The 18,299-nt window shown below is 28.8% G+C and overlaps 1 protein-coding gene across 1 annotated transcript in view; it reads left to right on the forward strand.

Moving 5' to 3' along the window:
* ft (cadherin-related tumor suppressor fat) overlaps window positions 1-18,299 on the forward strand; it is an 817,460-nt gene that overhangs the window by 755,256 nt on the left and 43,905 nt on the right. The window contains exons 9-11 of the mRNA XM_075367925.1: window positions 1,067-1,247; window positions 9,828-10,081; window positions 13,838-17,193. Of these exons, the coding sequence (XP_075224040.1) occupies window positions 1,067-1,247; window positions 9,828-10,081; window positions 13,838-17,193 (3,791 nt within the window). The remainder of the gene's footprint in view (window positions 1-1,066; window positions 1,248-9,827; window positions 10,082-13,837; window positions 17,194-18,299) is intronic.

Raw genomic sequence — 18,299 nt, forward strand, 5'->3', positions numbered from 1 at the left:
AATGGTTCTAACAAGTCTATTTCAACTGTAATACTAAGCATAAAAATATTAAAGTGCAAAGAAGACAAGAAACCCCCCCCCCCCTTGGACCACTTATTTAGTGACTCAAAATGGTATCACTTTTAACAGGCTTTTCATGATTTTTGAGAGGTTATAACTTTTTTATTAGTAAAATACACAAGAAACTTTTTTATTTGCCATAAACATCTACAAGAACACTATAAGTTGTGAAAATTTGAGATTTTTATCACCGACCCCATCAGAGTTATTTGAAGCCAAAATTTAAATTTATTTTTTTTAAATTAGTTTTCAAAGATTCATAAATATTTAGCAGTAAGTATATCACCATTAATATTATTTATGGTTAAACTACTAATATATACCTACATATAAAATAGTAATTCAAACTGTGTATGCCACCCCTGCCTCTTGAAAAAAATTACCAAAAGTGAATTTCACAATTTTTCATGTTCAATTGTATTGGTAATATAATACATAAAAAGTATTGTTAATACTGTCATAGAAAGAAAAGAGAGCTAAGTAAACCACTGGACCATTTTTACCTTGAGAAAATATGAATAAATTGCTTTTTCTTTCATCCTTCCAGGATCAATAGTTTTTTAGTTGGGAGTCTTTCTGTAAACCCTTACAATCACAAAAATAGGCGTGCACACCGTAACAAAAATGGCTGCTACAAGTAAACTGCTTAAATAAAAATTTTTAAAAAAATAGTTAAAGGTCCTGGGACATGTAGGAAATAAGTGGGTAAGTTTCAATTTTTTTTGAATTGGTCAAGCAACCATCCTTGGATCATCAAATAGATTGACCCCTCAGTTTTTATAATAATGTCTCGGTAGAGTAATCTCAATCACATTACACACACACACACACATATATATATATATATATATATATATATATATATATATATATATAATATTTTACCAGATTAATGTGGTTAATTTGGTAGAATCTGCCCTATATTAATCTGGCTTTCTCATTGAATAATTTCAGTTTTATTTTTGTATATTTTCCACATTTTGATTAAGTGTAAATTTTGTTACAGGTACTCCGCCACTGACTGGTTCTGGAACAGTTCATGTGATTGTGCAAGATGTTAATGACCATAGTCCTGAATTTGAGCGTCAGATTTATTCTGTATCTATTGCTGAGAATTTACCACCAGGCTCATCAATTCTCCAAGCTCAAGCAGTCGATAAGGATGCAGGACTTAATGCAAAAATAAGGTAGATATGAATATAATTTTTTTTATACATTTCTTAGTAAAATTATTAATATTACCTTATTAACTAACTCTATGACTGGAATACTGATTTATAGTGTTTTGATATGTAGAGAGTACTATATAACTATTCATCAGTTAATTTATGTGCTTTTTTTATTGTAATTTTTATGATCTATCTCATAAATAAATAATGATTCTAATTAAGTTGTGTTAATGCATAACTGTATTTCAAAATTTCAGAAACATTCTTACTTCTAGAAAAATATATATTTTTGAGTTGATACATAACCTATAAGAGATGACAGATTACTTTGGTTAACAGAAAATGGTACTTACGTATTAATGCCACCGCAGCTGCAGCTTTATTTAAAAACAAAGTAGTCAATCGGATTTCGGTGGAAAATGGGCCGATATAGAGTTTTAACATAGATTCAAAACAGTCTCTTTATTAATTTTAATAAATGGTTATTTTTACTTATTTTATAAATATAATTTAACCAAACTTAACCTATGCTCGCTAACCTTGATTAATTAACACCGTAATTTTTTGAGTATTTATTTAATAAATTCAGTAATTATTGCAATTATTTATTATTTAAATAACAATTACTTAAATTAATAAATACTCAAAAAGTTACGGTGTTAATTAGTCAAGGTTAGCGAGCGTAGGTTAAGTTTAGTTAAATTATATTTATAAAATAAATAAATATAAATAACCATTTCTTAAAATTAATAAAGAGACTCAATAAAATAAATACTCAATTTTAAATAAAGCTGTAGCTGCGGTGGCGTTAATACGTAAGTATCCAGAAAAGTTTTACAAGCTGAAAATTATTTGAACATAACTCAGGTTAATATGTGTCTTAGAATTTTTGTTTAATAGTATTAAGAAAAAAAATTGTAAAGAAGATTTTTCAAGACATTTCTTATCTAATATTGTATCATTTACTGATGTTACAATTATCTTTGGAGTTCGGTTATTAAACAGCTCATGGAGTTACAGTCCAAGAATATTTGCCTAGAAATGAACTGAAAAACTGTCCAAAAAATAATGTGAAATTATTTTGTTTAAATAAACAAAACTTGTTTATTGTTAAATTATAACATCCTCATTGAATCAGGATCAAGACAAATAAAATAAGATTTATTTTTCTTTAAAAAAAACATTGTCTCAACCAGACAACATAATTATTTTCATGTTTTATTACCTAACTGCACAAAACAATTATAAACAATTTATTTAATATTAGATTAAACCTTTTTTTTTATTAAAACAATATTCTATTTTTTTTTTTAAGAACTCGAACTTTGTTAGTTTTTTTTTTTTTTTTTTTTTATTATTATCTTTATACAATTATTATTTTTATGTAATATTATGATCTGTAATTTACTTTTTTCTTACTTTTATGCTACTCTGATTGATGTTTTCCCATGGTTTTTTTATATTTCTAGTAAAATTCCTGAGGATTTACTTATTTTACTCGCAGAATAAAAACTTATTCTTTCCTAGCATGATTTATATAATGTTTAATTATGTACTGATGTGAATCAGACAGGCCTACATATTTACTTAGAGTGAATTTTTTTTTAAGATAAATGTGTCATTAATGAATATCTTGTGTATGATATGGTTTCACATACTGCATTTTCTCACCCTTAGTCCAAATTCAGTTTGTTAATACGTTACTGTAATATATCAATTTAAATCTTAGAACTGACTATATACAACATTCAGTTATTAACACTGTAGATTGTTGTGACATTTATTGACTCTCATTAATATGTTCAGTACCAGTTAATATTGATATAGTGTAGGTTTTTCTTTGACATTTTATTAGTGCTTTGTTAGTTGTACATTTATTTTTTTAAGTTGTCAGCCTAAATCCTATCCAATTAGTTACTTTATGATAGTTCACAGCACATATTTATTGAGAAAAATTTACAAAATCATCTACCATATCTGTTAAAAAGAAATAGAATATGTAATACAACAGTTTAAATTGGACCAACATCACGCTTTAGATAACACAGCATCATTAGGTTTTAATCTTATAAAACTCACTTTATGTGCTGTCTGTTTTTGTTATGTGGATAATGCAATAAAAAAAATTTCACATATGTTTTGCTAATGAAAAGTACATGTTCAGATGTCACTTTTAATAAATTATGACTGTATACTAGCAAAACTACATACAAAAATGATAACTTGTTTATTGCATACCAAAAATATGAGTTCACTTTACATTTGTATGTGTGTGACCAACTGGCTATTTAATAATTCCTAGACACAACCAATTCATCTGATCAGCTTGAATTTTTATACCATATTATTATTATTTATCTCAATGAATCTCAATGTTTTTACAGAATTTATAAATTTAATACAAAAAACGTATGGGTAATTCTCTCACATGCCCAAATTTAGCCCTTACTATCACAACCATATTGTTATATAATGACTGTAGTCCTCTGTATTTATATTTATAAAGAAATATTTAAATTAAAAAATATTATTATTAAATTACAATATTTATAAAAAATATTGTGATTTAACTTCAAGTAAAGTTAAATTACTATATTTTAATTAAGCAGTTAGTTTATTAGTTTAACACTGTTGTTATGTGGTCTATCAGAGCCTGAAAACAAGGTATACTTTCTTTTTATTTGCCTGTAGTATATTTAAACAGTGACATACATTTTAAGTAAAGATTTCTTTCATCAACAATAAATATCAAACTAGTATAGTATTCAACTTTTGTCACTTAAGATAACATTTTTTTTTTTTAAATTTTATTAATACTATTTCAGATATCTCAATATTGGCTTTGTAAAAGAAAATTATAAACAGACCGATGGGAAGACTATTTATTAAGTGGATCAGTATTTTATTAAAAACAAGATCAGATAATATTCATTTTAGTTTTCACATTTAATCACATTCACATTTAGTTTTCTTATATGTTTAATCAAGGTTTTTGCATTGTTTTATTTTCATCTTCTATATATATAAAAATCTAATGTGGAACTACATAACTTCCTTGTACACCTATTAAATTACATATACACATTTTTTACTGCACTTCATTTAAACTTATTTCATTTCAAAGTGAAATATATTCCTCCAATTATTTAATAAAATGGACAGTTATACAACTGCTGAAATATTAGTTTTTATTAACATCAAATATTTATACAATTATTAATTCAACAATCTTACATGAAATATTAGGATAGAGTAAAAGTCCCTTTATTACTCGTATTACTAGATCAGAAAATGTTAAAATGAAGAAAGAATAAAAAGAAGAAAGTGTTGCAAACCAAAAAAAAATAAAAAATAAACAGAAAGAAAATGTTACAAACAAAGAAAGAATAAAATTATTAAGAGAAGATGGTAAATATAAAGAGGAAGTAACACTAAGACCAAGGAATGAATAAAAAGGTTAAGGGAGGATGATGAATATAAAGAGAGAGAAAATTTGAAAACTAGAGAACGTGTTCACATTAAGATCAGAAGAATAATATTAAACCAAAGAGCGATTAAATGATAGGCAACAAAAAACAAATAAACGAAATGATGATCTTCTCCGACTTAAGGAGAATATTGTCCGACTATGATAGGAGTAATGAACTAAAAGATAAGAAATTTTGGCAATTTATTAAACGTAGGACATGTATGCCGTATTGTATATGTTGTTCTTGTGAGGGTCTATCTTCAGGCACTCTGTAGTTAACTCTAATGTAGATAAAATAAAAAACAGAAATTCCAGAATAATTAAATAAAATTAAACAGAAATTAAAATAAAATTACAAAATAATACGATTGTAAATTATAATTTTCAATTAATATAAAATAATCAGATGTTTCATCAAATCTGTTACATATACACATATGTAATAATGCCTATTAAATTACATATACGCATTTTTAAAAGTACATAAAATTTTATTTCCTTAATAACTTCTGATTTTTTTCATATTCTTTTTTTATTGTTATTATTGAATTATTATTTATTGTAATTTTTTTTACAATCAGATGTTAATAATTTTAATAAAACAAAAAAAAGGAGATGTAGCCCGATTTGAACCGTGTGCCTCCTTTGTAAAATCCAAATATTTCATTAATTAAAATTCTGTTTGGCTATATTCTATTGTATTATGGTCTGATTTGGCTCATATTCAGAATATGTGTTGCATGGAAAGAAATACCTCTGCAAAATATCGACCCGGTAGATGGCGCTGGGACCATTTAATGGTCCGCGTTGTCCGGAGAAGGTGTAAACATATTTAAAGCCTCCATCTGACTAGTAGAAAGAATGTTAGGGGTATTTTGAACAAACTACTGTGTTTAGAGAGCAGTTTGAATTAAATCCGATAGGTAGTGCTGTTTAGACAACTGGATTTATTTACATTCTGAGTTTTAAAGTGAAAGGTTAAATTTTGTGAAGTTCCATATGTTTTGTAAGTTTCTCAATGTTCAGTACTAATTGTGAAGATTTTGCAGCCATATTTATTTTCATTAAAAATTTATTTTCCAGCAACTACTATGTTTAAAGAGAGGTTTGAATTAAATTCGTTAGGTAGTGCTGTTGTTCTGCCAATTGGATTTATTTACATTCTGACCTTTGTAAAGTGATAGATTAAATTTTGTGAAGTTCTGTAATGTTCACTTTTTAAATGTTTTATCAAACTTTCAATTGTGTTCATTTATATACACACAAATCTAGCAATAGCAAAGTATTGCTGGGTCTGCTAGTTTCATTTTAAAAATCTTTTCATGTTAGTAATGCAAATTGCCTTTTCATAATGTGTATTAATTTAAACTTCTCTTGGTTGGTGTTCTTTTATCATGCTTTATTTTTAATAAAAGTTAATATTAATTTTGATGGTTATTAATGTTAAACTCGTTACTTATTTTCTAAAATTTGAGATACCAGAATGCATCTGTTCCCTCTGCCAAATGTTACAAATTTTTTTATCATCACAATTTAATTTGAACTCATGAGTAGTCAATGTATGACAACACGAAGGTCATGAATTTGCTGCTAGTTGAATAAACAAAGGGACTTACTTGAACTTATAATCATACATTTTTTCTAAAACTGACTGCCCTTAATGCATTTTATTTAATTGACAAATTTGCCTTTATTAGTTGAATATTAGAATAAAGACTATATTTTTGTAATCAATCATTTTAAAAGTCAGTTTGGTATTTTATAATATTTAGATTACTTCTACATGAGGTATAACACATTGAAATAGAGTTAATCAAACACTATTCTCACATATTCCCTGAGAAATTAAGCACACAGACTTATTATACTGTCGTACTTATTGAATTACATATTTTATTTCTGTTTGTAGAATCAAAAGTGCTTAGGTAATAAACTATAAAAAATTCATAGTGGTAATCTTGATTTTTTTGTATTATAGCTCATGCCGTATTTTTTAAATAAAAATATTACAGCATTATTAAAAGTATTATTAATCTGTACTGCCGTGTAAAAGATTTAATTAGTATTTATGTTTATATGATGTAAGTAAGAAAGCACTGAACCGGTTTCTAAAATTCTTTTACTGTTTAATAGTATTTGCCTGTAATTCTGTTCTATATTAATTCTATTGCATAAATTGTAATTCTTGATGAGGTAACATTCTGATTCTGATTGTTAATCGATTATATAAATTCAGGATGGCATATAGAAATAGACTATGTATGGTATTCATATTTGATATTTTTTCTAAAATAGTCAAATTGTTAGCAGGAATTTAAAACATTAAAAACTTTCACAGCCTATCTGAAAAATAAACTTAAATAAATTCCTATGGATATTTCTTCAACTGAAGAAATAAATAGATACTACAGGTTATATTAATCCAGTAATTGAAGCTCCAGGTGGTGCAGCTCCTTGCCTAGGCAAGTTGGAACGTGGAAGATAGTCGAACCAGCAAGTAATTGTATAAAAGTGGTATTCAACCTAACAAACATAATTGTGATTGGTGTTTGCAACTTTTAAAGTTGTGAAGTGAAGGTGCTTGTTATTTATAGATAAATGGATAAAAAGATTCTGAGATTTCATGAATAGTGTTCATCAATTGGAAATTATAAATAAAATATTTTATTAAAAATGAACGCTTTTATTACTTATTGCTTTTTATTTGTTGTCTACATTAAATACTTTTATGGGAATTTTTGCTTCATGAAGACATATTTATTATAAGTATGTATATAATGATTGAAAACATATTTTATGATTTTACAAGTATACAGATGTATGTTTACTATCTCAGTCATTATATCTTCAATGTTATAAAATAAGCTTTAATAATTTAAAAAAAAAAAAAAAAACATCCTGATTGAAACAAAGACCTTTATGAAAGAACATAATTAACAAATGAAAAGTATTACATAATAAAAAAAATAATTTTTAATAAAATATTCTTATTCTGCTAAAAGGATTCAATTTTCTGTACTATTTATTAAGACGACATGTTTATTATTATTTCTTCAGTAAGTTTTTCATGAATTAATCTGCTGTAACATTTTGGGTACAGAACAGTTTTTTTTTTCTTAAAATCTATTTCAAATATTTTAATTCATTAAAATTTTGTTAGTTTGTAAATGTTTATTAAATCTCTTAATAACAAATAAAAAATTGGAATAATTTTCCAGTAATCTAATGTTAATTGTATTTTGAACATGTTGCCTATAATATTTGATCAGTTTTCATCCTTTAAATTGAATGAAAATGCTACCAAAATTTTCCCATCAATGTGTAGTTATCAACTATGTGATTGTTAATTGATTTATTTTTATTACTTTAGTGTTCAGTGTGAATACTTCTTTGGCTAGGTTTTTTGTGTTAATATATAGAAACAAGCAAAAAGGATGAAAACATTAAATGAAAAATTAGTTTTTTATTAATTTTTTGCTATTTGTTTTAAAGCCATCGAAGAGAGTTATCAGTAACTTGTTTCTCCTGTTATAGTTGGAAGTGATAATTTGTGTTGGCATATAAGTAGTTACTACACGTTAATACAACCTAATACAGACTAGTAGTAATTATACCTTGAATATTTATGTAAAGTCTACAGTAACAATTTTTTTTTTCATTTTTATTATAATCTTTGGATAAAATATTAATTAAAGTAAATTATGCATTATTTTATTGATTAAAATTCATAACTGGTCGAATGAGTGATGACCAGAAATTATGTACAGTAGTGTGTAAATTAATCCAAACGTAGGGATTTTGTTGTTTATTTCTATGCTGTGGGTATGTTAACCATACCCATTCTTTAACTTATCTTGTGCAATGTGAGGTTATTATTCTTTTGTTATTTAGCAATTTTCACATTATAAAAAGTGTTTTGTGAAAATTTATTTTATTGTTTATTATAAAATCTTTTTTTTTCTGTTTATCTTGAATATATAATAATGGATGTAACTCCAAGAAAGCATTTGAAAATTGTTTTTCTTTCTGAGCATACCAATATGACACAATGACAGATAGCTTCTAAGTATGGTGTTGGATTAGGGACAGTAAATGTTATTTTAAAACAATGTAAAGAAACTGATTCCTTTTCACCTCCACCAAATATGACTGTAAAAGAAAGACTACTCCAACACATGATCACTTGTTAGTGAGTAAAAGTAAACTTGATCTAAAACTATCTGCTTAGATTCAAATGGAGAATTAGCAGCCATTGGAACAGATTTAACATGACAGCTGTTAGAACTGACTTGCAGCTGTATAGAAAGCTGGTTGGCCAGCTAAAAAACAGCTTTTAACACCAGCAATGTGAAAAAAAAAGGTTCTTGTGGGCCAAAGAAAACTAGAAAAATGTTATGTTCTCTAATGAGTCACATTTTTATGTTCAGGGGCAAAGGGTTTCATATGTTAGAAAAACATCAGATGAAAATGCATTACCGGCTCATACCCAGCAATCAGTTAAACATTCACATTAAAGTGCTTCTGTGGCCAGACAACTCCCCAGACATAAATTCAATTGAAAATCTTTGGCAGTTATCAAAAAATCATCCTCACAAATGAACTGTACCAAAAAAATTGACTCATTAAAGCAATAATATCTGTGTGGTTTCATGATGAAGAAATAAAAAAAAATGTGTAGTCACTTTTTGAATCTATGACAAATTGTGTATGTGAAGTAATTAAGAATAAAGGAGAATATATTAATTATTACTAGATATTCACAAATTGTGCAGGTATGATTTTTTTTTATTCTAAATAAAGTTACTTTTTATTAAATAACATCTGTGTTCGAATTAATTTGCACGCTACTGTATTTTTTTATATATTATCCAATATTCGTGTAACAAATAATCCTACAGCTGTTAAGTATTATATATGTGATCTTACATGTTAATTTTATATGTCCTTGAAATACTGTATTTAATTTAAAAATTATTTCATTAAATTGTTGACTATTATGGACATTTTTTTAAAAATAATTTATCTCAAGTTTATATAAATTAAAAAATTTAATTTAATTTGTTTACCTTTATTATTCAAATCTTTTGTGATAATAAAGTTTGAATAATTTTTATGTTATCATCTTTCAGATACAGTCTTCTTGGTGAAAATGTGGAAAGGTTTATAGTAGATGGAGATACAGGAGCTATCACAACTACAGTGCCACTTGATAGAGAAGAAGTTGCTGTTTATTACTTAACACTAGTTGCCCAAGATTGTAGCATTACTGAGCCAAGAGCTACTGCAGTTAACCTTACTATTACTGTTACCGATGAAAATGACAATGCTCCACAGTTTCTGAATACACGATATACTATTCATATTCCAGATCATACCCAACCTGGTAAATATTTATCAAATAATTTTTATTGCTGCCTAACTTTTAAATTTATTAATTGTTTATGTTTTCATTTGTATTGTTTGTGATGTATTCTAATAATATGTAGTAGGTTTGCTTTTTATTAATTTCCTTCATTTGGGAATTTTCATTATATTTTACTTTTAAAGTTCTTTAATATTATTTTTATAACATTTCATATTTGTTTTATCTACAACTTTTTTATAAACTTCAAATATTTGTCTCCAATCAAGAATAGGTAAAATAAGTGAATGCACCAGTCTTTTCATCATCTATCAAACCACCAACTACATCTTGATCTTTTTCTTTTCAAAATTCAACGGGCTCCTATTGACCAAGTTGAAACTCTTCGTTGTGCATTTCAAAGTTGAGTTAGTTTAAGTTGGTTTTAGTTACTGAATTATTATTAAGTAAATAATATAAATTTTCTTATTTATAAATAATATAAATTTAATATATAAATATATATTAGAATATGACTACTCAATCTTGTAGTATTGATTATAGGATCGTGTGGGATTTAAAAAGGAGTGTCAAAAAACTTTAATTAATGCAGTTTATTTGTTAACCACACTATTTAAAAATAATATATATTAAACATTTTGTTGACAAAATTTTTCAGTTCTATTCTTTAAATTACAAAACGCACATTCTAACTTTTAATAATTTATAGTGTTGATTTTCTTCCTGATGTTTTTCAATTGTTTAGTTAATTTTTGGTTATTATCGTGAATTTTTCCTTTTAAATGACACCAGAAAATGAATTCACACAAAATTAATTTTGGAGATCTTAATTGCAACTATTATTTCCATTTCTAGAAATCAAACAAGTAAGAAAATTGTTCATAAAATACTGTAGACTTTCTTATAGCATATGGTGTAGCACCAACCTGTTGGAGCTATAATTCATAATCCTTTTTCTTTAAGTACTGAAATTCAACGAACTGAAATCTCTTTAAGCATATTGCTGAGCTGCATCCATTACTTTTTTTTGTTTATCAGTGATTCCAGACATTATCATTTCATACTAAACGATCTACTTTTCACAAAAAAAGTGATTGTTGATGCAAAATATAAGGTTGTTTGAAAGATCAATGCTTGTAGTTCTTTTTGTTAACGTACTGTATTGAATAAAATGAGCTACATCAGATGTAATTAAATTATGTAACACTAAGGTTTTTCGTTAATTCTTGAATTAATTTTCTACAAAAATCAAGGCTATTCTGTAGAATAGTTACTAGAATTTTCTGAATAAATAGAATTTTGGGTGGATGAAAAGATATATTTTGATGAAGTACGAGGTGTGATAAAAAAATACGGTGAATAATTTTTTATTAAAAAAAGTAATAAGGTTACATAGAATTCGATTTAATCTTCTTCAAAGTACTGTCCTTGGCTAGCAATGCACTTATCCCAACATTGACTCCATGACTGCAGGCATTTCTGGAAGGCGTCTTTCAGAAGGGCTTTCAGCTGCTCGGTCGTGGACCTCTCAATGTCAGCAATGGTGTCAAAACGTTTTCCTTTAAGCACAGTTTTAATTTTTGGGAAGAGCCAAAAGTCGTATGGTGCTAAATCCGGTGAGTATGGTGGATGTGGACAGACAGGAACACATTTTTCGGCCAAAAACTCGTGAATGAGAAGCGAGGTGTGACACGGCATGTTGTCGTGGTGAAAAAGGAAGCCATTGGTCCACTTTTCTGGTTGCTTTCTTCGTATGTCGTTTCGCTTTGGACAGATCCGTACGAGATGTTAAGGTCTTCCAATAGCTCTCGAATAGTCATTTGCCTGTTTGAACGAAGCATTGTTTCCACTTTTTCACATTTTCAACTGTGTTTGAGGTTACTGGACGTCCCGCATGCTGCTCGTCTTCAACAGACTCATTTCCATTTTTAAATCGGTCATACCACTTGTACACAGTCTTCAAAGTTACCACATTATCGCCGTACATCGATTCTAACATTTCGTGAGCTTCTTTGGCACTCTTTTGCAACTTAAAACAAAACTTAATGTTAATGCGTTGTTCAAAATCCATGTTGCGCGACAGACACGATAAACACAACCTCACTCTAGCGGCTCTGGCAGCTGACTGGCAAGCTCGAACGTGTTACAACTTGCCCCTGCCTGTCTCAGTTGATCACGCTATTGCACAAATTACAGCATATGGATGTAGCGTCAGCAGTTGCCGCTATAAAAATTCATTCACCGTATTTTTTATCACTCCTCGTATATGTTGTAATGTTCTATTTTATTTGTTCAATAATAATGATTATTGTTAAGCTAATTTTCAAGGGTTGTGAAGAATCGCTTTTCTTATCTAAAAAATTTGGCTATAGGCAAAACAAAAGTATCTAATAACTTCTATCAGTTCAAATATTTTTTCTTTTACCACTGTAAACTAATGTTCTTTAAATTTTCTAAGAAATCTTCTTCAATGTCTATGACATTTAATTCAATTATATTTGAAGCAAATACAATATTGCTTCACCATTTCTTTGTTATGGACACAATTAGCAAATTGTATGTAATGTAGAAGTGGGATAATGCAGCCAATGGGCTGCATTATCCCACTCCAACTACTTCCACTATAATCAAAATAAAAAATCATATCTTGTGCTGCTTCTATTACTTTATTAAATTACTTTTTTCACTAGGATTGTTAATATCTGAAATTAAATCATTTCTTTTTTTCCTGTCATTGAATAATTGTTAAGAAAGATTGCAGTATATTCTTAGTAAATTGTAAATAATAATTACTTGTTATTGTAGAATTAAAGTACTTACAAGTAGAACATTTTGTGCTCGTATTGAAATTCCTTTTATGTTTTTATTGAATGATCTGTAAAAAAAAAATTATTAAAAATGGGTGAATAAATTTTTATTGAAAGTGCTTAACCATCAAATAAAATTTAAATTTTTCTTCCAATAAATTATTGAATTCTTGAACTTATGATTAAAATCCACCCCCACTTCAAACATCTTTTAATTATGATGGTTAACATAAAGATTTTGTTTTTCCAAATTTTGTTATAAATGCATCTTATCTTGGGTTTTTCTTTTTCTAGCACTGGTAATTTCAGTGTAGTTGATTAATATATTAAAGTTGTAATTTAGTAGGCTTTAGAATATCTGATTGATCTTTGTTTAGTCAGGACTTTTCAGTAGCTGCTTTTCTTATTTATGTAGTACTGTGGACATTTAACTATTACATCCTAAGAATCCTAGGAACACAAGGTGCAGTTGTTATTAAAATTCAACACCAAATGATAGCTTACAAGCATTACTAAGGAATTAATATGAGTAGGCATTACTCTGTCAATCTTCTATATTGTAAGGTAATAAATAAACATATTGCACTAAAAGTTAGGTGTGATAAATATTTGTTTATAATTTTCTATGAAGTTCATGATGACTTGTGTAATATGTTCATTCTTTTCTATTCTAATAATTGATATAACATTTAATGTAAGTTCCATTATTTCTATATTTAGATGTTCATACACATCAGTTTTTTGCTAAAAAAAACATTTTCAGTTCTAAGAAATTATCATTTTTACTCAACCATTTTCATAATGTTTGTATTTATCTAATTCAACTCAGAAGAGATTATTTTTCATACTAGATTGTTTTCTTTGGTTCTTTAACCTGGTTGTATGAAAGAGTTTTTTTATAAATGTACTTATTTTCTGTAATCTACATTCATTTCTAAATATATTTTAAACCTTTTTTTTTTTTTTACAGGACAATTTGTCTTTGGAGCTAAAGCTGCTGACGAAGATGATGGCATTAATAGTCATATCACATATTTTCTGGGTGGTGAAGATGCTAAAAAGTTTACTATCAATCAAGATACTGGTGTTATTAAAGCAGCTGAAGAACTTCGTCTAGAAGATCGTAATGGAGGTGATGATACTATGTATCAGTTGGAAATTAGAGCTACGGATGGAGGACATGAACCTAAAACAGCTGTTGCTGCATTAGTTGTTAAGTTATGGCCGGCGCATCTTTTCCCAACTATTATATCACCAAAAGAAACAAGGTTTACTTTACCAGAAGATGTTGCCGCTGGAAGCGTAATTACAAAACTTAGTGCTTTTTCTCCAAAACCAGGTACTGTAGGCGGAGTGAGATTTGCAATTGCCGGAGGAAATATTGGTGAAGCTTTAAGAATGGATTCAAATACAGGAGAAGTTTTAGTATCAGGCAGTGGGTTAGATTATGAAACAGCACCTCAGTATGAAGTTTGGGTTGAAGCGAAAGATTCTGATGTTCCTCCTTTACGTACTGTCCTTCAACTTTTAATAAATGTTACAGATGCCAATGATAATGCTCCTGTAATGGAAACAAGCATATATAATCCTATGGTGCTTGAAGAAGAACCTCCTTCACAAAATGTTGTAACTGTTCACGCACGTGATGCTGATTCTGGTCTCAATGGTAAAGTAAAATATCGATTGAGTAATGATGGAGAAGGTGCATTTTCACTTGATCCAGAAACAGGAGAAATAGTTACAAATTTTAAATTAGATAGAGAAGAAATCCCTAGTTACACACTGACAGTAGAGGCAATTGATCAAGGTGTTCCTCAGATGACCGGTACAGCTACAGTTTTAGTTACTGTTTTAGATAAAAATGATAATCCACCAAGATTTACAAGATTATTTAGTGTAAATGTTACAGAAAATGCAGAACCTGGTGCATTTGTTATCCGTGTTACTAGCGCTGATTTGGATATTGGAGAAAATGCCAATGCAACTTACAGCTTTACAGAGAATCCAGGAAAGAAATTTTCTATAGATTCTACTACAGGTAATGTTACAGTTGTTGGACCATTAGACAGAGAGACTCAGGATGAATATTTGTTAAAAGTTGCAGCTGTGGATGGTTCATGGAGAGCAGAAACACCTTTAACAATTACAATTCAGGACCAGAATGACAATGCACCTGAGTTTGAACATTCTTATTACAGCTTTAATTTTCCAGAACTACAGAGAAATGTTGTTTTTGTTGGCCAGGTTGTTGCTACTGATAGGGATAAACAGGGACCAAACTCTGTAATCTCATATTCTCTCAAGCATCCTTCCGATCTATTTACTGTAGATCCTGCAAGTGGAGAACTTTTCTCAAAAAGAGGTCTCCGTTATAAATATACTGCACTCGACTCATCTCCTGAAAACCAGTATTCTTTGACTATTCTTGCTACTGATAACGGTAAGCCACCAATGTCATCTGAATGTCTTGTAACTGTGAATATAGTTGATGCTAATAATAATGCTCCTAAATTTGAACAAAGAGAATATTTTTCTCCTGTACCAGAGAGTGCAGTAGCTGGACAGCAAATAATGCGTGTTAAAGCCAAAGATGAATTGGACTTTGGAATAAATGCTGAGATAGAATATGTAAAGATTGGAGGAAATGGTAGCGATCTTTTTACTGTTGGTAAAAATAGTGGTTGGATTTCAGTTACAAAATCCTTAGAAGGCACTGGAAAGTTGAACAAGCAATATTCACTTATCATTCGTGCAGTCGATCATGGAGTTCCACCCCAACAAGATCAAGTGACAGTAACACTTGTTGTAACTGGTGAAAATAGATATAGCCCATTATTTACAGCCATCAGTTACCAAGTTATCGTACCAGAAAATGAACCAGTAGGATCAACTATAGTGACAGTTAATGCGGCTGACGGTGATGAAGGCCCGAATGGGATGATTCGTTATTCAATCTCTAGTGGAAATGATCAAAAACATTTTATGGTAAATCCTGTCACTGGTGCTGTTACAATACTTCATGGACTGGATTACGATACAGTCCACGAGTATAAACTGAACATTACTGCGACTGATTTGGGTTTTGAACCCCGTCATACCAAAGCTATGCTTACAGTTACATTAACAGATATTAATGATAATGCTCCAGTATTCAACCAGTCTGTGTATGAAGCATATATTCCTGAAAATTCACCACCAAAGACGTTTGTTTACAATGTTAAAGCTCAAGATATAGATTCACCAAAGAATTCTATTATTCAATATTCAATTGTTGGGGGAACTGGTAAAGATATGTTTTTTATCGAATTAAAAACTGGTGCAATTTATTCAAAAGCAAAGTTTGATTACGAGGAAAGAAACTCTTATACTATTGATATATTGGCTGTAAATCCAGATTCACCAATGTATGGATCTACTAAAGTAATAGTTCATGTAACTGGTGTAAATGAATTTTATCCACATTTCTTACAACCTGTTTTTCATTTTGATGTATCAGAATCTGCTGAAGTAGGAACTAGTGTAGGTATGATTCAGGCAACTGATCAAGATGCTGGAGATGATGGAAAGGTATATTATTTATTTGTGGGATCAAGCAATGATAGAGGATTTTCTGTTACTTCAGACACCGGAATTATTTCTGTTTCTCGTCGGCTGGATAGGGAAACACAGAATCGTGTTGTACTTACAGTAATGGCAAAAAATGCTGGTGGAATCAGAGGGAATGATACCGATGAAGCACAAGTTATTGTATCAATACAAGATGGAAATGACCCTCCAGAATTCATCGAAAAATATTATGAAGCAGAGGTTTCAGAAGGTGCACCTTTAGGAACAAAATTATTGACTGTACATGCTCAGGATAAAGATGTGCGACCGCAAAATAATCAGTTCAGTTATTCAATTATTGGTGGTAATAATGGAAAAGCTTTCAAAGTAGATCCTCAGAGTGGTGAAATAGAAACTACAGTACAGCTAGATCGTGAAACAATTCCTCTATACACATTGACTGTTGGTGCAATTGACACAGGTACACCGCCAGAAACCGGTACTACTATGGTTAAAATTACTGTTACAGATATTAATGACAATGGACCAGTGTTTGATCCTCCAAATGTAGTCGGCTATGTGACTGAGAATGAACCACCTAACACTAGTGTTATGACATTAAGTGCCATTGATCCTGATTTACCACCAAACGGTGCCCCCTTTACTTATCGCCTTGTTGGTGGACGTCAGCAGGAGCTTGTATCTGTTGAACCTAATACTGGTATTATCAGGACTATCCAGACTATAGATCGTGAAGCTACACCTCAGCTTGAGATACTGGTAAGATATGAAATTATATTTAACAATTTAACATTTATAAATAGGATTCATAATTGTATGATCTTGTTAACATAATTGAGCTAAATACTTTTTTGTTTGCTGATAATCTCTTCTTATTATTTTAACTTTTATATATATTTAACATTTATATATTGAAAGAAAATGAGTGCAAAATAATATGTCTTTAGTAAACAAAGGTTTACTTCCTACATACATGTACTGCTTTTTAAAGTCTGTGATTGTATGCATAATTAATAACACCATTAAATTCAGATGTGGTATTTTAAATTGAGGGTAATATGTAGGTTTATTTTATTATGTTGAATAAATACATAAAATCTTTATCCCATATTTTTATTTAATATACCAAATCTGTTGTTATTCTGCATCATAAGTTTTAAAACATTAAATGCAACTCTAAAAAATTGTTACTATACCAAAAATTTGTTTTTGTATGTACATTTAATCTGTACAAAATGAAACTCTGGTTACAGTATAATTTTCAGAAAACTTATAAAATACTGGTTAGAGTAAAAATAATGAGTATGTGTTTATGAATTTATAATAGTAAGTTGCTTTGACTTGAATAATAGTTTCTTTTCTTTAAAAAAATTGAAATTTGTCTGCATAATCTTATAAAAGTGAAAAGAAACTATTCTGCAAATTTAAAACCAAATTCATTCAGCATTAGAAATTTTACAATAAAACACAATCTTTTCACCCATACATCGATCTATCATTTGGAAAAAATCAGTCATCACATGAATACAAATAGTATAACTGCTTATAAATACCAGAGAAGCATATGATTTAAATTTAAGTAATTGAAAGCACTGTAACAGCACAGTGGCTACTTAGTTTATGGAGATAGTTCTTCATTCATGAATTACATCCTCATTAACAGAACTAAGCAAAGCATTTTATATTAATCCACAATTTAGATACTGTTTTCTATATGTATGCAGAACTATTGTTTTTTTAAATAATAGTGCTGATCATAGCAGCAGAATATAAATAGATTACTAATCAGTTATACTTGTTATTTTTTTAAGATTTTTTTTTTAACTAGCACTTTCATATCATGTACTGCTTCTTCTTAGGTAGAT

The sequence above is a fragment of the Lycorma delicatula genome, chromosome 6 (assembly GCF_047948215.1).
Source record: "Lycorma delicatula isolate Av1 chromosome 6, ASM4794821v1, whole genome shotgun sequence".
NCBI lineage: Eukaryota > Metazoa > Arthropoda > Insecta > Hemiptera > Fulgoridae > Lycorma > Lycorma delicatula.